The sequence below is a fragment of the Peromyscus maniculatus genome, chromosome 9 (assembly GCF_049852395.1).
Source record: "Peromyscus maniculatus bairdii isolate BWxNUB_F1_BW_parent chromosome 9, HU_Pman_BW_mat_3.1, whole genome shotgun sequence".
Lineage (NCBI taxonomy): Eukaryota > Metazoa > Chordata > Mammalia > Rodentia > Cricetidae > Peromyscus > Peromyscus maniculatus.
Genome location: NC_134860.1, coordinates 100776586 through 100799329, shown reverse-complemented (window position 1 = coordinate 100799329; position 22744 = coordinate 100776586). Strand labels below are relative to the sequence as shown.

General features: G+C 34.6%; 1 protein-coding gene across 32 annotated transcripts in view; it reads left to right on the top strand.

Annotated features, from left to right (window-relative positions):
- The window catches only part of Mycbp2 (MYC binding protein 2), a 245859-nt gene that overhangs the window by 166175 nt on the left and 56940 nt on the right, over positions 1 to 22744 (top strand). For 8 of the 32 annotated variants that reach the window (XM_076545493.1, XM_076545484.1, XM_076545492.1 and 5 more), the window contains 9 exons: positions 2341 to 2456; positions 4016 to 4113; positions 4975 to 5091; positions 7740 to 7880; positions 13034 to 13108; positions 15562 to 15786; positions 16635 to 16767; positions 18078 to 18200; positions 20851 to 21030. In XM_076545493.1, the coding sequence (XP_076401608.1) occupies positions 2341 to 2456; positions 4016 to 4113; positions 4975 to 5091; positions 7740 to 7880; positions 13034 to 13108; positions 15562 to 15786; positions 16635 to 16767; positions 18078 to 18200; positions 20851 to 21030 (1208 nt within the window). The remainder of the gene's footprint in view (positions 1 to 2340; positions 2457 to 4015; positions 4114 to 4974; positions 5092 to 7739; positions 7881 to 13033; positions 13109 to 15561; positions 15787 to 16634; positions 16768 to 18077; positions 18201 to 20850; positions 21031 to 22744) is intronic. The other 24 variants (XM_076545488.1, XM_076545496.1, XM_076545495.1 and 21 more) reach the window with 8 other exon arrangements.

Here is a 22744-nt window from a genome sequence, read left to right as displayed (position 1 = left end):
AAGTAGGTTTTCATATATGTTAGGTGTTTTGAACCTAACTGAAATTGTGGCTTATCTATTCATTGGACAGTCACCATTGGCCATTTGCCATGTGGAAGATTATATAATAGGCCATGGGTACACTTAAAAAGAAGATAAACATGGTACCATTTCTTATGGTATTATCATTCCTGTACAGAACAAACTATTAAAAAGTGGACAAAGTAGTAATAAATAAAGTTATTTGATAAACAGCATTGGGATTGTAGCTGATCGCCAAAATATTGCAAGATGGAAGAAGATTAAGAATTATCATGTATGTGGCAATTGATCATGTGAAGATTTTGAGAAGTTCAGTCTAGCTACAAAAAACCTGGGGTATATTAAGCTTGATGTTTTTGGAGAACAAGAAAATGGTGGGCCTGGAGAACAGTGAAAAGAAGGGAATGGTTGGAGATAAATCCAAGAACTGCACGAGATATTCTTTTGTGTTCTGGCAGGCTGCACTTACATAGGTTGAAGTTTCCTATAAGCCATCTGGTTCCATGAATTTAAAGCAAAAACTTTAAAGTTTTTAGAAGATCATTGTGGTAGCTCTTCAGAAGTAAATTATGGGAAAACAAGAATGGCAACAGAGAAATAAGTTGGAAATGATTAGGAGGTGTGGACTAGGAGGGGTGGGATGTATAAGGAAGAATAAGTAGACCTTGTCACTGGAGAGGGGGTGGGTCAGCTCTGAAACTATAAATACACAAACAACAAAAACAGACTTGGCAGGTTGTATTTATATATTTTATGCATATGTATACATACTTGTATATACAAACATACATGTTCATAGTAATACAAGAAAAGGTGGCTATCAGTTTGAGAGTAAGGGCCATGGGAGGGTTTGGAGGGAAGAAAGGGAGAGGAAGGGTGCTATAATTCCGTTTCAATTAGAATCATGTTTTTAAAAATGATCACAGATTTTCTTTTGGCTTTAAGAACAGCATAGAACAGATTATGGCCAATTTTGGCTCACAGACAAAATTTTACCTGCTGTCTACCTGCTTTTATAAATGTTACTCTAACACAATTTCATTATCTGTAGCTACTTTTACAGTGCAATGATCAAGTTAAGTAGTTATGTCAAAGACTTTTTTAACTAAGAAACTAAAATTGTTACATAAAGTATTTACTGACTCCTGGTATATATTACTGTAATTTTTATGATGATCATGAATTCCTAGGAATGAGCAGGTATTTATATTTTTTCTGTGTTGTATTGTTTTGTAAGGTATATGTTGATTAGTGAGAAATAGGAGCTTTTGTTCGATATGCTAAAAACTGAGATTCTGTTCTATCTCTCAGATTTTAATATTTAAGTGGGGATGCAACTCTGCAACTGCAAAGTTTGCAGGTCAAGGGAGAAGTGAGTTTGAGAGTCATCTGTACAGAAATGGGATTTCACATTAGGGGAAAAAAATCTAGACTCAAACCCTGGGTATTTCATAAATTAAAAGACAGTCAGAAGAGGAGAAGGCAGGAAAACACTTGAGAAAGAATGACTAGTGAGGTGAGAGGAAAGCCAAGGGAAAGTCAGAGCAGCAAGGCGACAGTACTTCAGGACAGTGAGAGTTACCAACCAATCCACGCTACCAACAGACTGCTGGGAGGAAGCAGTGGCTTTAGATGTCAGGGCCCCTGATAACCACTGTTAGCAGTTGCCGTGAATGTTAGGAACAGAATTCTCGTAAGAGGAAGTGGTGGAAGAGAAGTAGACCTAAAGGGAGTGAGAGTAGCAGTCTTAGGGAAGTGTCCATATGCAGGGAGAAGACATAGAAGACTATTAGAAAGGGAGTAATACTGGAGAGGAATAAAGGTCAAGACGAAAATTCTAAAGTTTTTTATGATAATAAATAGGGCCTAGTAAAGTAGGAGAACAAATGATGTATGAGAGAAAGTGAGGTAACTGAGGGGACCAGCTTCACAATTCAAGTGGAAAAAGTGGCTTTGGATAAGAGCCACATTGTCCTGTCCATTGTAACAGGAAAGAAAATGAGACAAAATAGGTTTAACAATCTGATTGCTTCATGAAAATTATTGCCAATTGCTTCTATTTTCCCAGAAGGGAAAAGTGAAATCATAATCAACTGAGAGAAGCAAAGAGAAGAGTTGGCCCTTTAAAGTAAAAAAAGAATGAAATTCAATTATTTGAAAGTTAGGGAACATGCTATGACAGCTATAACATTGCCAGGCCGCATGATAATACAGACAAATATTTGCTGAAATAGCAAATGATCTTGACTGAATAATCAAAAGTAAATGTTGTGATATCCACCTGTTTTATTTGTTGGTTTCTTTGGTATGTTTTTTCAGGCCCAGTGAAAATATGCTGATCCGTGTCAATAATGACGGGACTTACTGTGCAAACTGGACTCCAGGGGCCGTCGGGCTGTACACGATCCACGTTACCATTGATGGCATTGAAATAGGTAAGTATCATTTTAAATAATATGTTGTTGCAAAAAACTAGAATCAAAATCATTCTTGTGTTGTTGGCCCCTTGTGTCATACACATAAAAAGGTTTCATAACTTCTTTGTGTCTTCATTTCCTCTTTCCTAATAAATTTTAATTAGTATATTGCAAAGATCCTATCATTTGAGGAATTGATGGTGTCTGATCACTCAGTATAGCTGTCATGAGTCTTTCCCCCATTTTCTAGTGTGTCAGTGAGGTATAATGTCCTCCTTATCCCTGCACTGTCCTGTGCATGCTAAAAAAATATTAAAAGTGCTGGCTGTTAGGAGTGACTTCAGTAGATAAAATCTTCAGTCTCGTGTCACAGAGGAGTGAAGACAATGGTTCTGTGCTTTATGTGGACTCTGAGGTGGAGGTGCACATTTACTACTCAGCTCTTCCTGTTTCCATCCTCACTCATCCTCTTCCTGTGTCTTTAATCGGGAACCTTTCCTGACCACAGACAAGGGCAGGTAATAATAATAATAATAGCTAACATCATTGAACATTTAACACATGTACATTGTTGTGCAGATATTTTTATTGTTTAATTCTCATACTGTGATGTAGAGAGTGTTGTCATTCCTGTCTCATACGTGAAAAAACAGGTTGATAAGTCACACAGTGTCTACATAAGAACACCAAGTGGTGTAACATGAGAATCTCATCTCTTTTTGTTTGTTTGATTGATTGGTTGGTTGGTTTTTTTGGGTTTTTGTTTTGTTTTGTTATGTTTTTCGAGACAGGGTTTTTCTATGTAGCTTTGTGCCTTTCCTGGAACTCAGTCTGTAGCCCAGGCTGGCCTCAAACTCACAGAGATCCGCCTGGCTCTGCCTCCCAAGTGCTGGGATTAAAAGCGTGCGCTGCCACCACCACCCAGTTGAGAATCTCATCTCTTAATTACTGTATTATATTGCACTACCATCTGGCCATCATGCTGTTAGTCACAGAGCTTACCACTGTGGGTGATGAATAGTGTTCCAAACTATTGCTGTTGGATAGCACTTGTCACAAAAGTGGTTCTTCTTATTATTATTATTTTGAACTTGTTCAGGATCATTCCATGTGTCCCAGTTAAATAATGGGAAACTCCCTTTCACTTTAAATGCTGAGGGAAACAACTGCTCTTTTGCCACCTCAAGACCTTAATTGTTAGTGGTTCTCATTTTCCCCATTAAGTACCAGCCACTTTTAGAAAAGAAAAGCAAAATTCATATATTTATCTTAATTATCTAAAGTAGTCTATGATATGGGCCTGGAGAGATGGCCTAGCAGTTAAGGGCAGTGAATGTTCTTCCAGAGAACTCAGTTGTATTTTCCAGCACCCACTTGTTCGCTCACAACCACCAGTCCCAGGGGATGTGATGCCGTCTTGTGGCCTCTGCAGCCACCAGGCATGAATGTGGTGAACAGACACACAAGGTGGCAAAGCACCCATTCACGTTAGAAAATGAACTAGACTGTGATTGGTTAGATTTCACAATCCCCCACCTTTGTAGTTAAAGATTATAATTAGACTACTTTTCTTACAGATGCTGGCCTCGAAGTAAAAGTAAAAGATCCACCAAAAGGGATGATCCCACCAGGAACTCAGCTAGTCAAGCCGAAGGCTGACCCTCAACCAAATAAGGTTAGGGGAGGGTAAAATCAAAAGTGGAATTGTCAAAGGTTTTTAAATTTTTCATTGATGCCTCAGAGTAGCCCTAAGTAGCTAATATTTTACTTGATTTATTTTAATATTTGAATTTTCAGTGTTCCTAAATCAGTTTGAAGAGGAGTTCATAAGAATTTTAATCATTTCAAATTGTACAGTTTTACTTTTTGGCTTCTCTATGTATTCTTTAATAGTTTATGAGTGTTGTGTACTTTCTGATATTAAAAGTGTGCTATTAACAGAAAGTCTACTGAAATTATATGTGAGTTTTCAAGGTTAAAATGTTCTGTACTATTAAAAGAAACATTAATTTCCTTATATCCAAAAAGCTAACTGAAGGAATTTGGATAAATTATTAAAAAGAAAACAATGGTAATAGAATTTATATCATGCCCCTCTAAATTTGTTTTGATTTGTTTTTTGAGACAGGGTTTCTCTGTGTAGCTTTGTGCCTTTCCTAGAACTGACCTAGTAGCCCAGACTGGCCTTGAACTCACAGAGATCTGCCTGACTCTGCCTCCCGAGTGCTGGGATTAAAGGCATGCACCACCACCACCCGGCGCCTTTTATATTTTTGTTACATGTCATCAATACTTAAAATTGGTAGTCATAAATACATTAATAACTTTGGTATCCAAAGTTCTCCAGTTCTTAGAAATATACTTTTATTGCTTGTTATAAATAACTGACAAAATTATTTGCAGAAGGAAACCAACTACAGATGATTGTGAGGAGACTTTGGGATTGTAGTTCTTTTAGGCTCGTTGATTTTATCATTTGTGACTTATTACATAGTCTATGTTTTCTCTATCACTGCCATATCTTTTCATTTTTCAGATTCGAAAATTCGTGGCCAAGGACAGTGCCGGTCTCCGTATCCGGAGCCACCCTTCCCTTCAGAGTGAGCAGATTGGCATAGTGAAAGTCAATGGAACTATCACTTTTATTGATGAGGTAATTCATAAAAAGTATCAGTAATTCATTTTGGATACTTTTGTAATATTTGCACAATAACAAGGAAACTATGTTTTAATGTTACTGGGTTCTAAACAGTTTGGGGACCTTTTTATCTCATTTTTTATCAGGTTTTTGAAATTTTTCTTTTATAAAGTATTTTGATCATATTCCCAAACTCCTCCCAAATAAATCTCCCCTTCCCAACCTACCCAACTTTGTGTCTTCTGTGGTGGTATTTTATTTATGCTGAAATGTGGTGATATTTTATTTGTATGTTAATAAATAAAGTTTGCCTGGAGATCAGAGGACATAGATAGCTAGCCATAAACATAAAGTCAAGCAGTGGTAGCACACACCCTTAATCTGATCACATGGCAGACAGAGTCTCTGTGTGTTCAAGGACACAGCCAAGCATGGTGATATACACCTTTAATCCCAATACCAACCATAGAGACCTGAAGATGTGAATAGACAGGCAGTGACGAAGAAGTGAGGTGGCTGGCCCAAGAGCCAAGGAGAGGGCAGAACAGAACAGCAATAAAGGGGTAGATTAGACAGGAAGAAGCTGGTTTGGTTCTCTGGTTAGCTGGTGAGCTAAGGTTAGTTGGTAGCAATTCCTATTTCTCTGATCTCTAAGGCTCTCACCCCTGTATTTGGCTCTGTGTTTCTTATTTAATAAGACTGTTTAGAAATTCATCTACAGTCTTCTATTTGTTTTTTTATTTTTATTTTATCATTTTATGTGTATGGGTGTTTTGCCTGATTGTATGTCTGTGTAGCACATGTGTGTCTGGTCCCGGTAGAGGCCTGGAACCAGGAGTGGCAACAGATCCACTGGAACTGACGTTGCAGATGGTTGTGCAACACCAAGTGGGTGCTGGGGATCAAACCAGGGTCCTCTGTAAGAACAGCCAGTGCTCTTAACCAATAAGCCAACTTCCCAGCCCTTCTGTTTGTTTGTTTGTTTGTTCATTTGTTTTGTTAACCCATCAAGTCCACTTTGTGCAGGCCATCTACTCTTGGATGGTGGTCTTCACTGGAGAGTTCAGCCTACCAGGGACTGCACTCTTATAGACAACTGAGTCTCTCTCTCCCAGAAACTGTCAGTTGCCAATAGCTCCTTAGATGAGGCATGGGACTCTTCTCCATGCCAGGATTTTGTCTGGCTTGCGCTTGTGCAGCAGGTCTTGTGGATGCTTTCTCAACTACTACAAGTTCATGTGTGCAGCCACGCTTATGTGGCCAGAAAACAGTTTCTCTGTCATCATCACTTCTGCCTCTTACCATCTTTCCTCTCCATTTTTTTAAATGATTTCTAAGACTTGGGATGTGTGGTTGCAATAAGAGATGTCCCATTTAAGGCTGAGCAGTCTCTTATTCTCTGCACCTTGAACAGTATGGATTGCTATTAATCACCATCTACTGAAAAAAAAAGTTATTGAGAGGTGATAGATGTACTCTTATCTGTAGGTCAGTTAGGTGTCAGTTTAATGCTTTGTCCATCTAGTAGGGAAATAGTAGTATGCTCTCTCCTGAGGCCTGCGACCTGTCTAGTCACAGGTTCCTGGCTTAGACGATGGTGCTATAGGTAGGTAAGATTGATGATTCCTTTTCTCATCTGGTAGTGTGTATAGCACCTTCCAACACTATGAGAGTAAGCCAATAGGGATAAAGCTTGCAGGTGAGTACCAGCTTGATATCTGTGTTCTATGAGTCACAGGTGTGATGACTTCAGCAATAGAGTCTTACCGTCAAGTTCTAGAGGGTCATTAAGAGCATTGGCAGTAGCCTAGTAATGTTTGGGGGTCTTTGAGATCTCAGTTGCCAATAACTCTAGAAGAAATAACCCATTCCTGACACTAGGCTTCATAGGATTGCTATTAATAGTGTCTTATCTGAAATTCCACTCATGATATCTGACAATAGTAACCTATAGTAAAATATAGATAAACAGAATTATATATACAGATATATCAGGGAGAATTTTAGTAGAAATAGAAAGATGTAGCAGGTGGCTGGAAAGACTTCCCTGCATAATTGGTAGTTCAATGCCAATTACCACCCATTTTGAAAGGCATCTGTTTTGATGATGCCTTTGATGATGAAATCTTTTGAAATTTTACAGGATATGTTCATTGAGGTTTATGCATTTAATTTATTTTTTCCTTTTCAGTAAAAACTGGGAAAATTACACTTTGAGCATGAAAACACTGAGTTGAACACAGTTATCAGAACCTGTACAAGTTCTACTTTCTAAAGATAGACATATTTTAACTGAACTGTAGAATGGTTTTAAAACATATTTCTTGGATTGCTTTAACTTTGGAAAGTTCATGGAATATTTTCCTGCAATGCAACCAAGTAGCCTACATAAAAGACACGTCCTTTTGGCAAATGACTAGTTTTGCTGTTCAATTATTTATCCTGAGTGTGCTTTCCTTGTGATTTTAACTCTTGAGAGAAGTTGCTTTAGCAATCTCACTGTGAAAATGATCTTACTGTTTTAGTATTCCTTGCTAGACGTTCTCACACATTTATCTTCTTGTAAAACTGGATGCAGCCTCTTCACTTCTGCTCTCCTTTGCCTGCTTGGCTCATCCTTAGTCCTCACTAGCTCATTACTTGTCTGGCCTCTTCTTCCCTAGATTCACAATGACGATGGTGTGTGGTTGAGACTGAATGATGAGACCATAAAGAAGTATGTTCCTAACATGAATGGTTACACTGAAGCCTGGTGCCTCTCTTTTAATCAACATCTTGGCAAGAGCCTCCTGGTCCCTGTTGACGTAAGTGAAAGATGGTTTTTAGAAGCATCATAGTTGCACTCTGTCTTCATTATACATCTTTCTTTAATTAAGGCTTTTCAGTTCTGAGGTAATTCATTCCTGTATCACTTTTGCTTCAAAAGTGCTTGAATTCTTAAGGGCTTCAGTGTAATGAAAGTGGAATTTGGCAGGGGTAAGGCTGTTAATGCTTATTTTGATCTGTCACCAACAGTAAGTAACAAATTAAAACTAAACTTATTGAATTCCTTTCAAAGAGATAGGAAATTAAAATGGTTACATTTTTTTCTTCTTTACACTGCTACTTAGAATGAACCCAATATTTAAGAAAATAGAATTACAATACATTCAGAGATAGGTATAATTGTTGGTTTGTTATGTTGACAGTTTGCATTTATTTCTGTGTTGTGTCTATCTCTTGATTTACAATACTGTTGTGTTAATGTAAGATGTGATTTTTAGACTTGTATTACATATAATATCTAGTAATGCTAAATCTTAAATTGAGAGACTCATTACAGTTCGTTGATATTGCAGTATTTGATTAAGTCATTGTTTGCTAGAGTGCTGTATCATAAAATAGGTAGTAACCACACTACTTTATTAGTTTAACTACAAGATATTAATTTTCTTCTTCACTACGTGTTCCTTATGACATCACTAATAAATAGCACTGGGATATAATTGGGAATTGATAACTAATTGACAGTGTGGTTGAAAGCAGATAGGTACTGTATAAATTAAGTAAATTAAGTTTCCCTCTTTTTTTTTTAAATCGTACATTATCTGTAAGAGTGGAAATGGCCTACTTCTCTCTCCCACTACAACTATTTATTGAATTTAGTTTCTTTATCTTCAACCATTTGCGTGTGTGTGTGTGTGTGTGTGTGTGCGTGTGTTGTGTGTGTTCATGTGCATTTGCATGCATGGGTCTTATTTCAATTTTAAGCTGCTTAGTGGTAAGGACTAAATAAAGATCCTTACTCATGTTTATTGCTTCTGTAGTGTTACTTATAGTAGTCTTTTCAGTATTGCTTGATATCTAATTTGAGTGCTTTGGTCTGGTGTAATCTGCTAAAATAATTCCTGACACATATGTGTGCTTCTTTCCTTATTTGTTTCATGTGATTCATGTACTGTTCTCATTTTTCCAAGATTTTAAGTATTGGTGGATCAAGGTGCTAGAGCCCCACTTGGCATGGTTCCAAGGTGTATGTTTTTATGTTTAGTGTGCCTTGGTATAATGAAGAGATAAGTATAGTTATAAAATGATAAATGGGTGCATAATCAATTATGCTGTTTTGTGATAAGCTGTGGAATGACTTAACTTAGGAGGTAACATCTAAGGCAGATATGAAGAAAAAGAAGGAAATTAATGTAGTGTAATTCAAAGTAATAGAACCTATTACAAGAATCATTATTACTTGGAATAAACTGCCAATTTAAGTGTAAATATGTAACACTAGTGATTAAATGAAGATGATTATTATAACATCCTCTGACAATAAATAAGTCAATGAAAGTTTTTAAAATGAAGTTCTATGAGGGGATGGCTCAGCTGGTAAAGTTTCTTGTCTTATGGGAGGTCCTGAGTTCAATCTCCAGAGCTCACATTAAAAAAAAGGTCAGGGCAAGGTAGTAAATGTTTGTAAAACTAACTCTGGGGAGGCAGAAACAGGAGTATACCTAGGACTCATTGGCCTCATTGGTGAACCCAAGGCCAGTGAGAGACCCTGCCTCAAAGGAGATAGACAGTGGTCCTGAGGATGATGCCTGAGATTATACGCATACACATGTTGACAATATACACATATAAACATAAAAATTAGTTAATAAACTAACTTCTGTAATTTGAAAACTAGAAGGCAGTGGTTCTTGATCTTCCTGATGTTGTGACCCTTTAATTCAGTTCCTCATGTTCTGGTAACCCCCAACTGTAAAATTATTTCATTGCTACTTCATAACTGTAATTTTGCTACTGTTGTGAATTGTAATGTAAATATCTGTGATATGCAGGATATCTGATATACTACCCTCAAAAAGGTCACGATACACAGTTTAAGAACTGTGCTATAAAGTATTAGTTACAATAAAATTTTATATGTCTTGGAAAATATAAGTGAAGAGAGATGGTATATGACGTAAAGAGCTATCATATGGCATAGGAGACATTTGGCTACCTAGAGTGAAAAGCTTAATTTTTTGAAATGAGTTTATTGCTATAATTGGAGATTTTCATGACTTAAAACTTAGAGACCCAATTTTTTATATACTTTGTCAAAATAGCAAATATACATTATAAGGAATATTGAAGAGAAAAGAGAATTTATATCAAGGAAAGCTAGTAAACATATTCTGAATTCTTTCAGTAGCAAGAGGGTTTCTGAACATTTGCATGCACATGTGCAGATCACTTCTTATCCAGGCTAGTTGTTGCTCACCTAAAGAAAGTACATTGATATTTAAAAAAATTTAGGAGCACTAAAGATTTGGAGTGGAATTAAGAGAAACATTGCTTCATTGTGATTCTCTTGTAGCATCACCAAATTGGTAGTTAGTGAATATTTCTTGAGTTTTATGGACATTTTTTTGAAATGCTTAAAATCTGCCAGTGCAGGTTTGACATACTTGAGATTTTCTTGTTTTACTCTGTGAATGGGTTTGTGTTTATGTGTAAAGATAGACTGTTTTTCAATATTAATATTATTAAGTCATTATTTAATGTAGCATGAATGAATATGCTGTTATTAGATTATTATAATCTGCTCCATTTCATTCTCTGATTATTAATTTTCTTAATGAGGATGAGATTGAGACAGTTAAAGTAATACTGTAGTATTTTATATATGTACAATTTTGATTTTCTTGTATTCTGCATTAAAATTAGCAGCCCTTAGATCTGTGCTTTTCTAGAAGAGTAATTTTTTTCATGAACATTTGATATGTTTCATAATATATTTTCATTGTAATAATTACTAATTTATGTAAAGTCTTCTGTTACTTGAGAAACTGTCATCTTAGAATTGCACTTTGCTGCTGGTTAATTTAGCTAGGTTATTAGTATGCTAATTCTGAAAAAAATGTCTTGAAAATAGAATTTAAGAATGAAGTAATTTAAATTATTGTATATGTGCCTCTTTGTTGTGACATATTAATCTTTGAAGGTATGAAAACTTAATTTATCCTTTGTAATAATGAGTAATTGAGACTTTAGATACATTACTATTTTGGTAAACATTCATATCATTAGCTAAAGTATTCCTAAATCTTCAGAAGAAAACTCATTCTTTCATTTTTAATGTTCTGATTTCTATTTGGTAAATGTCTTAACACTTGATAAATAATTTAAATTTACATTAAACTTTTATAGTCTAAGAATTTTCTACAACTATAGCAACTAAAGCAAAATTTATAAATTAGAATTTATATATAGTTATAATAAGCAAATTTTATTTCATTGGCAATCTGTTGCCATAGCAAGTGGCTACATCATTTTCAATATCACTGTGCAAGTTACTGACTCTGCAAACGCTAAAGTTGGCACAATGAAATTAAGGAGAGTGTAAGCTTAAAGAATCACTACATTCAGTATTTAATGCTGAATTGATTTGCATTTTTAACACTTGATTTTCTTGATGCTCTTAGTACTAAAATAATGTATGATGAGTGTGAAAATACTTTTAAAATCCTGATATTGTGTTATGTCAAACTATCTGCATCACTGTTTTCTGGGAGGGAGAACGGCCAGGGAACAAACACTCCAAAAGTTCTTGTATGCAGTGATTGACCACTATGGATGTCATTTCCTTCAGAGTAACATTTGGAACACTTTGTGAAGTTTTTGTTTTACATCAACAGAAAGGACATATTGGCCATGCATTCTAAAATTAAGGGGATGATGACTGTGGTTTCAGTTTTGTTTTAAATTTATTTGTAGGCATATTACTAGAAACTCATTTTTACTTATTTTATATAATTAGTATTTATACGTGTTTATGTGTGTGTGTATATGTTACTGTATCCACCCACACATACTTTAAGAAAAAAAGAGGTACACAGTAGCAAATGTCTTCTCATTGTCTAAAATGACATAAGTGATCAGGAATTTTAATTTTTTCTTTCATGTTAAAGTCTTCAGTGATACATACTTCAGTTAACATTTGAATGTCCTCCTCTTTTGGTCCAAACAGAATAACCTGTTACCAGTCTTTACATAAACAATACATTTGTAGGATTGCTGCACGTTGAATATGTTTGAGTTTTAGGTAAAATTAAGAAAGGGCTGATAGTATGTTGTGTCTGTGTAAAACGTGTATCATGTAATTGTCATTAGAGTGTTTGTGAAAATACTTTTAGTAGGACTGTGTTGTCATGAATTAATTGTTCTTTACAGAATATATTTGGAACTCAGCAAAGATCCTGAGTGTTTATGACTTTCTAAACTTTGAGATAAACCAGTTACTTGTCTTTTGATAAAAGATTCAGCTTGTGTTTATGCTTTTCTTAAAATATTTGCTAGTAGATTTTGGAAAAATTTCCAAAGATCTATCTGTCTGTCTGTCTTTTCTCTCTCTCTCTCTCTCTCTCTCTCTCTCTCTCTCTCTCTCTCTCTCTCTCTCTCTCTCTCTCTCTCTCTCTTCCATTTATAGGAGGGAGGAAACATTAATGACTTTGTTTTGATTTGGGTTATTTTGATTTGGGTTGTTTTGATTTGGGTTAGTGATAGTTTTCATACATGCCATTGTTTCTAAGAGGTGCATTTTCTATGTAGTCTCTATTGTTGACATCTTTATAAAACAACGGATTGTACTCTGTCATAAAAAAAAAAATCTGGCATGTACTAGAACAAATAATGTTCTCATTTAAAGATTCAAGGTTTCCTTCTTACACTAACTCTTAAGCCTTCCAGCAAAGTCTGGCTCTTGATGTTAGTAAATGGCATGACACACTATATCTACGGAGAGCTTTTGACAAAACCTTGTTTTTCAGAATTTTGGTGTGTGGTTTACTCAGGTGGCTTCAGTTTCACTTTGGCAAAATATGATTTCATATTGGTGCTGGATTTCAGAAAATGTAACTGTGCACGCATCTTCTGCAGATGATACTCTGATCCCTTTCCTTGTTGATATTTTTCTTTCTTAAACTTTGTCGCTCAGAATATCTTTAATGCTAGCCAAGGAGTCAGGGATTTGGACGTATTTTCCTGGACTTCCAAAGCTTTTTTCCCCCAGGTGAGTTAACTGTAAGGAACAATCATACATTGTCCAGGTATTTCAGCATGTACAACAGGTTTTACATTGTTGTTTTACATTTGAGGCTTTGCTTCGGATTAGTAAACTGGAATTTACCAGGGGAAAAGTCTGCAGAGTCCTGCAGTTGAGTTTTCCCTCATTTGCTCAGACTTGTGTTACCACTTTAAATGAAGTGAAACTCTTCATGGCTTCATGGTTGCAGTGGTTTTCTGATGAGCTTCTCCAGCAGTTTGCTCCAAATTAATTTGCTCAGAACGAACTTATGTAGCTGGTGGTGTTGTGACCTTCTAACTCTTCTTTTTACCCCCAGCCTACACTTTTGAATTGTCCTTTTGAATATTTATTTTAGATAAGGAGTTGTGAATTGAATGAGAAATAAATATAAATATGTGTGTATGTGATTGAAATTTACCAATTTTATATTCTGGTATACAGTCTCACATTTCTGTACTGAAAAAAAATGTACATTTTAAGATTGCTTTAGAATGACAAACACAGTTGTGATTTTTATGCCCAGCAGTTATTTTCAACAGTTTAATACAAAAGAAGTACTTTTATCTTTAAAAAAAACTTTTTTCTACTTATTTTATATAGCTCCATTAATAGTTAGATAAAGTACTAACCATCTTAATATGTCTCTCATATTACATTTGATAAATAGGTTATGATTATCTTTAGCTTTGCTCTTACTCCCCATTGTTACCCTTGAAGATGCAGTTACTGTGAAATCTAGTAAATGATGCAAGATCAGTAAATAACACTGAAATTTTTTTTCAGCCCAGTTTGTGCATTTTTGCTGTTATTTTTTAATATCAACATGCAGCTTTCAAAGGCACTTGTAAATAGGACTAAAAGTTGCCTCCTCTAATTATGACATAATGTATTTGCTGAAGTTTACCATTGACACGTAGGAATTTTTAAATGTTTACTCAAAACTCTTGTGATTATACTAGCACTATTCAAAGTTTATATCCTATTATACTTTTTAATTTATTTTTAATGTTCTCTTTATATTTATAAAAGTGTATATACAAATTTTTACCAATATATATTCATGGTAATAATGAATGCCCAATTTAAGTTTAATTTACTTACGTTTCTAGTGTTCTTTCCAAGTCACTAAAGATCTTATTTCCAATAAGTTGACAATATGTAAAGGCTATGATATAGGCAGTATTAATTACAATAAATGTAAATAAATTATTTCCATAGTATATATTTAAGTAAAAATTTATGGTTTTTCATTACCACCAGATGATTTACAAAGTATCTTGTGAGGAGCCTAGACTATAGGTACATACCTGTAATCCTATCACTTAGGAGGCTTCTTAAGTAAGGGGGAGTGTTGACTACTGGACAGTCAGGACCACATAGCAAGACTTAATCTCAAAACAGCAATCAAAAAGCTAGTAATTATTTTTCATTGCATTACCAAACTACATAAAAATTCTTGAATCTGCATATATTTTAGCCCCAGTACTTATTTTAATACCCTGTTATCTATTTGAATACATATGCATCTGCTAATACAAAGATACTTGTAGGAATAGAAATGTGCTATAAAAGTTTATTGTGTGTAGTGCTAGTGTTGTCATTATTTATATAACTTTATTCTTATTTTATCTTAATTTTATATGTATTGTAGTATGGTTATTTTTTACTCAATCCAAATCATAGATTTCCTACTACTATATTTACAGGTAGTTTTGTTTTTTGGTTTTGGGTTTTTTTTTTTTAAAGAAGTCGTCATAAGTGGTCAGAAGTTGTCAGCTAGAGTTGTAGCCTACTACTTGCCTAACTTGTGCAAGGGCCTGATTTTAATCATCAATACTACAAAGAAAGCAATGAGGACAATGGAAGAACCCCTAATGTGAAACAAAGCAAATACATATACATTGGTCTATCTCCCTGTTGTATTCCATTGGAAGTAATTCATCATAGCATTGACATTCAACAGGAAATATAGAGCAGGGTCTTTGCATTTAGAAATAATGCTTTTTAGTATATATAAACAAACACATATATTAATATATATAAATAGAGTTTATTTTCTTTAAAAATACACCTTTAGTGCATTTTAGTGGTGGTCTAGCAAATTCAGAAATATATTTCATTTGTACTGTGGTTTGCTAAAATGTTATAAGCATCATTTCATGTACTATAGTATTATATTTTTCAAATTTGGGGGTACAAAAGACAAATTCATTTAATTTCCTGTTCCTGCTAGGTTTTTTCTCATAAAATTTATTTTAAATATCAATGTTAAAAATTAAAAGGTTTCTTAGTAGTGGTATTAGCTAATATTTTAATTATATAATTATATATTCTTAGTTGGAAATATTGTAGACTTTTCTTCAAATCTCTTCATAGGATTATGAAAGTAGTAATAGACTATATTTTGTTCATTTTTCTTTTCCTATTAAAATTTTCAGGAACCTAAAACTAATCCTGATGACTTTTTCAAAGACGTAAACTCCTGCTGCCCACAGGAAGCAACAATGCAAGAACAAGATAATCCGTTCTTAAGAGGCGGGCCAGGCGTGTACAAGGTAGTGAAGACAGGCCCTTCAGGTCACAACATCAGAAGCTGCCCCAACCTTAGAGGTATCCCAATTGGAATGTTAGTTCTGGGAAACAAAGTCAAAGCAGTGGGAGAGGTATGGATTCTTGTGGCTTCATGACTTTTATGATACTCAGTTTAATGTAATATAATCAAGTATCACTTTCTTCCAGATTGTCATTTCCATCTCAGGTTCTTAAATGCTCATGTTGCTGACTTTTACTTGTGTTGGAAATACTAACATGATTTTCTGTGCTTTTAAAAAAAAAAAATTCTCATAATTATCTCATAAAAACAGTATTTGTATTGCTTATATTAACAAATAAGTTGTATTGTACATATAACTGCTCCGTATTTGAATGTCTTTTCATTATTATAAATGTATTGTTATGGGTTGTCAGCACTTAAAAGATTTTCTATGAATTGGAATGGAGATGTGACCTTCCAAAAATTTTCATTTCTTTGTTCCCATTAACAGGTCTCACTGAAGTCCTGAGCAAATAAAATTATTCTTTAGACCACTGTGGCATTTGCCTCCACAGATAAGCTTGAAGATGTAGTGTGTCATGCTATTTCTTAGGGTCAGGGTCATTTTCAAATTACACTGTAGGCACCAATAATCTAGTAATAATGAGTATGCTTTGTCAGGAGATTTTAGGTCTAAAAGATGAGCTTTGTGTTTTGGGCATACTTGAAATCATTCAGAGATGATCTTTGCGCTTTGAAGACAATATTTTAATTAAATGCTTAAATAAATAATATTTTACAGAAGTTTTTAATTCTGTCTTACCTCAGGCTGTGGTCTTAATTTCAGAAACTAATTTCATAGTAGAAATGTGTTGGAATCATTATGTTGTTCAGAATCACTTAAGCTTTTTATTGGTTTTCAGCCTGGATGCCCTGAAAGAATCAACCCAATCAATCATGCTTTCTGTTATGTACCAGGTAACCAATTCTGAAGGTACATGGGTGCAGCTGGATAAGAACAGCATGGTAGAATTCTGTGAGAGTGATGAAGGAGAGGCATGGTCCTTAGCTAGAGACAGAGGCGGAAACCAATACCTACGGCATGAAGATGGCAAGTTGGCTTAAATTTGTGATTTATTTTGATTAAATTTTAACATACATATGTTTTATGTTTATTGCATTACCTTTTCCTTGAGGTTTTTGAATGTTTATTTTTTAAGTAAAAGAAAATCTAAAGGTTTAAACAGCTTGCAAAATTGACTTGTAAAATATATAAGTACTAAATGATTGTTCATGAAGGAGAAAATAACAAGAATGCTGAGAACATAGTTATCTTTGTTAATAACAGGAAAAACTTTCTTTTGTTCCACTAACATACATTTGTATGCCTCATTCTTCAGTGCAAGTCTGGGCCTGAATTTTTACTCCTACCATGAGCTGGAAGTCAGTTTTCATACCAATTGCAGTATTGTGTGGGGAAACTTCATTTAGCTGAACTTTCTCTCAAGAAAGGAATGTTGAATACATGCATAGCATCTTTGTTGTTGTTAAAATTATCTTTCAGCTTTAATTCTCAACATTGATCTCACTAAGATTGCCCTTTTTGTCCCCCTGTTTATTCTGATGGTGACAGAACTTTATCTTTTAATGTCTCACCGAAATGCTGTGTCTCTTGTAGACAAAGGCTGCTATACTTACATTCCTAGTGTGTCATTACAAAATTCCATAAATGCAAGCTAATTTGTAAACACCACAGTAAACACCACAGTTAGCTTATCAAAGTAAGTAGACTTGTTGAAGACATACATGGATGGATGGATAGATGGATAGATGAGAGATGTAGAAATCTTTTTTTTTTTTTTTTTTTTTTTTTTTTTGGTTTTTCGAGACAGGGTTTCTCTGTGTAGCCTTGTGCCTTTCCTTTCCTGGAACTCACTTGGTAGCCCAGGCTGGCCTCGAACTCACAGAGATCCACCTGCCTCTGCCTTCCAAGTGCTGGGATTAAAGGCGTGCGCCACCACCGCCCGGCTAAGATGTAGATATCTTTATTCCTAGTTTAGTGTCCAATTTATTTTTAAAATGCTATTGTGTAAATTGTTTGCGATAAGATTTACTTACCCAGAAATATACTCAATAATATACCATGCCATAATAAGAGTCCACTTAAGAGCATAGATCCAGTTTTTAAATAATTATTTTTTATTATTTATTCTTAAATAATAAATTTCCCCCTTTATTTAACAAAAATAAAATATACTCTGAACTGTTAAGCTAATCTGATTGAGAACTAGACTTAGCTGAGCTCTACCTGTAGGATCAGACTAAATTAAACCATAGTACTCTTTATTAGAATTTTCTCTGACATGTGACTAGGGAATACCGCAAACAAAATTAACGTGATAGCTGTGACTTCTATTGTAGAACAAGTTCTTCTGGATCAGAATTCTCAAACGCCTCCTCCAAGCCCTTTCTCAGTACAAGCCTTTAATAAAGGGGCCACTTGCAGTGCCCAAGGATTTGATTATGGCCTCGGGAATAATAAAGGTAGGCATCTGAGGATGAGTCTTTTCTTTAGGACTTCAGTAAGTTTTTGTTACTTTTTATTCAGTTTTTTCTTCTCACATATCCTCATTAAATTAAAATGTATGCTACAAAACTAACACTCAAAATGTTTAAAAGGTGTTCCTTTTCACAATATTGTTTTTTGTCAGTTTCAGCTTATGTTTACTGGACTTTTTTTCATATTGTGTTTGCTTTAAAGGCACTCGTTCTGAACTTGTATCTGAAAGTCTGAATCCCTAATGATATGACCTGTTCCTAGGAGAGTAATGTAAATGAGCAACAAAGAATTTTCTTAATCAGTCTATTAAAATTTTCTCTTAGTAACACTATATGTGGGCTTTATGAGTTTTCTGTGGTTTTAAATCTCTAACCTGGTTATGTTAGTTGAATTGCAGTTATATGAGATAATGTATTTGAACATGGTTATGCATAATGAGCTAGAAAGCAGTAAAAGAGGAAAGGCTAAAGCATTTGAATATAAAATGTGTACAGCTGTTTTATATGCGTTAATGAACAGATCAATATCATAGAGAATCTAAACAATTCTTCTGGGATAATTTGCTTCTGAAATTTATCCAAAATTGCCTTTTTGGGTAAATTCAGATATGTTCTTTCTACTGCACCTAATCCTCGAAAATACACAATATTGTGAGAAGGTAGCAATCCACTGGTGATGTGTAGGAGGGTGGATGTCGTCGGCATGGAGGTAGTCTGCCTTTTAAAGATTATTAAGTCAGTTGTAGTGCCTTAGTCAGTACCTTCAGCATAGACGGGGCAGGAGGCTAGCCTAGGCTAGATCATTGATTTGAGGTCCGGCTAGGTTACATACATATTAAGACCCTCTCAAAAAAAAAAAAAAAAAAACACTTAAAAAAATTGTATTTATTCATAGGGGTTTGTTTCTAGGAACACATACAATGTGAATTTACCTGACTTGCAGTTATTGAAAAATTAATAACGAAAAATGCAAAGTTGTTTTGATATATGAGAAATAATTAGTTTAAAATAAAACCACTTTTATTATTAACCTCATTAATGTCCACATGCTTTCCTTTACTCTCTTCATTTAGTTACTCTCACAGAAAGATTTTACCTGCTTGCATACTTCCAGTCACTCTGATTTCTGTTAACTTAAGCTTGTTTTTCTTATTACAGAGAAGAGTAGTTTGTTCTTGTTTCTTTTCTCGATTATCATCAACTCTTCAATGCAAACTTAAGTGTTTACTTACTGCCACTGATCCTGTGGAATAAAGTGTCCTAAAGCCGTGTTTTATTAAATGTATGCTTTTACCCTGAAAGTATCTCTGTCACTCTACTGACTGCTGTCACTCTAAGTCTTTAAAATGGAATTCACTAAAGTATCAGAAAAATAAAATTCATTTTCAAGAAATATAGACATTGCTGTAAGCATTTATTCAATGGAAATCAAAAGTACTTTTAAAGTGCTTTTGTAAATATTGTTTAAAACTGCATGCATTTAGAACTTGTTATATTTATATTGAGAAAAAGCACTAAGAAAGTTAAATTTGATGAAATACATCTAACTACTGTATAGCTTAACAAATGTTCCCATTTTCTCTGGACTTCTATACTTCCCAAGAACAAGAAATTATTTACAAAACTATTTTTATTTATAACAACAATTTAAATAATTCTTTATAAACTTATAAAATATTTTCTGGAATCTAACGTCTTTATTTACAAGAAATCAGTACTTATGTAACTTAAATACGTAATTCCATATGAATCTGTGTTATCTGGCAGCTCAGTTAAGATTTTTCACTTATATTTAGTAAGTACAGCTGGAAACGCACTGTCAGTTTCTGCATTTACCTGTCTGAATGTGAGGCTTCCCCCTTCAGCATCATGTAAAGTACTTAAAATGCATAGATTTTCACAAATACAGTTTTTCATCTAATTGCATTATTTCTGTCCTTAAGCTATTTTGTTAATATCCTACAAATTTAATTATAAGGAAAATATCAAGCAAATTAGGTAATTCATTCATATTTTGTATTATAGGAGTTACAAATTTATCTCTTTAAGCAAAGTAATTTCTGCTCTTACAAAAATACAGCTTCCTTAGCAGTAATCATTTTAAATTAAAGTATTGATTTATAACTATGATTCACTTGTATTGCTGAGTGGAAAGTGTACTTTGTCCCATTTGAGTATACGTTTTAAGTAAATGAAGTTATGCAGTACTTATTTTCTGCATGAAATAGTCTTCAGATTAGGCAGGGTGGCATTAATTATTATTGAGCACCATGGAATAAATACTTTTTTACCATACCTAGGATCTTCATTTCTTTGCTCCTCGCCAACACAATGTTGAATGAACTTACATATATCCCTCACAGATCCTTTATTCTGTCATAAATAATGGGAAAAGTTATATATGAATTTTAAGTGGATTTGTTTCTGTGGACTACTATGTAAGACTGATGGAATATGTTCATTGATAACCTCAAAACTAGCCAGTATGTAGAATCAGATCCCTGATTTGAGGACAGTGATCACCACCTTCCCCTTCTCTAAACTGGCATAGCTTTCTTTACTGTGCAATTTGCCTGACTGTCATAAAGCACCATTGACTTTGCCATTTGGGATGTTAATAAGTAACAAGTTGTAGTGTTGACTGTTTTGCCCACTGCAGGTGATCAACTGAGTGCCATATTGAATTCCATTCAGTCACGGCCCAATCTCCCAGCTCCTTCCATCTTTGATCAAGCTGCAAAAGCTCCCTCTTCCCTAGTCCACAGCCCATTTGTGTTCGGACAGCCCCTCTCCTTCCAGCAGCCTCAGCTTCAGAGTAAGTTGTCGGCCCCACCGGCCTTGTCAAGCTTTTCTGAAGCTTTTTTCTGATTTATTGATCAGTCTGTTAGTTATGAGCTCTCCTGACTGGTTTTATTTAATTAGATGTTATCCCTCCCATATTTTTGAAATATTTAAACTATCCAGAGCTAAGATGTTCTGCAGCTAAGACATTTATTTTCAATTAAATATTCTTAAGTTACAGAGTTATTAAATCTGACCATTGTTCTTTCTATTCTAATTCTAGCAAATTCATACTCTAAAACATGTTAAGACATTTTTTATTTCATGTTTTATTTTTTTACTGTGCATGGCTTTGGTAAGCATTAGTTGTAGTGATGACTTTCATTGAATTTTTGTTATTTGGTACATGCCCAGAAAGAATAAACCTGTTTCACTGTGGCAGTTGGGTAGAAAAAGGAGGTGCATGTCTGTTTTTTCTCCATGAACTTGATGTCCATGAACTGTGTAGCAAGTTGGATTTCCAAGTTTTCTTTGTCATTTGTTCACCTCTTTTGTATTTTGTTCCTCATCCATGAGATTGATCAGTTGATTCCAGTCTCGCTCTCGAGGATTACGCTAGCCCTTTACCTGTAATAATAGCCTACATTGGTTTAGAAGATCAGTTCATATAAATTACCCTGAACTGACTTTTCATTTCTCTGAGAAGCTTCCTGAGCCTTCTCACATAAATAAACTGCTCTGTGACAACAGTAGGTTCTTTTGGCATTCCAGTTCTCTGGTTGTCCAAATAAACACACTGACTAAGATAGTTTATGGAAGCCTCACATCCTAGCCCTTTGGTTTTCTTGTTTCGCTTGTTTGCCTGGAGTTCAACTCTGAATATTTCCTGTGCCTCAATTTATGGATCCATTATATGGTTTTAAAAGCATGACCTCTTGGCTTACAGTCCATTCACATTTAAGCCTAAACTACTATTTTACAACGAGACTTTGGTAACTGGTGTTAGAGTTACTTCAGAGAATACTGGAGATTCTAGGTAACAAGTTATATTGTTACAGTATTATTAACATGAGTTAAAGAATATGGAAGAATATAAACCATGAAGTTTATATTATGTGTAACAGACATGTTTAATACAGGTAGTTTGTACATGTAATTGCTGTCACTCTCTACCTTATTGACATGTCTACTCCCATGTATCTCTTAAGACTCTCAAGGAAACAGACTAGTGTAGATTCCCTTTTTCCATCTATGAGAAGCAGTATTTCAGAAGAATGAAGAAAAAGGGAAGGCCTAGTCTTGGCTTGTTAATTTTATGAAGCAACAGATGTTTGAGAGTTAGATGTGCTCCAATAGCAGGATATTCTAAAAGGGAAGAGGGAGACAAACAAGAATCAGACCAAAAATTCTTATTAAACAAATTCAAATTCATTCAAATTTGATTTTAATGAGATGAATTTGCCTAATAATGATGCCATTTGTTGGACAAGGGTTGGGTTTATCTTGATGATAGAGCACTTGCCTTTTATATGTTAGGACCCCGAGTCTCCCTAATGACATAGAAAGATCGCAATAAATTTGATTTATGCTGTATCATAGTTCCAAATGTTTTTATGTCAGTATATGTTCACTTCATTGTGTATGTTAGTAGTACCACCAGTTACCACCAGTTCCTTTCCCTCCACCTTACAGTGTATCCATGGCCTAGGTAGATCTTAGGACCTATTCTGAATCATGACTTTGCTTTA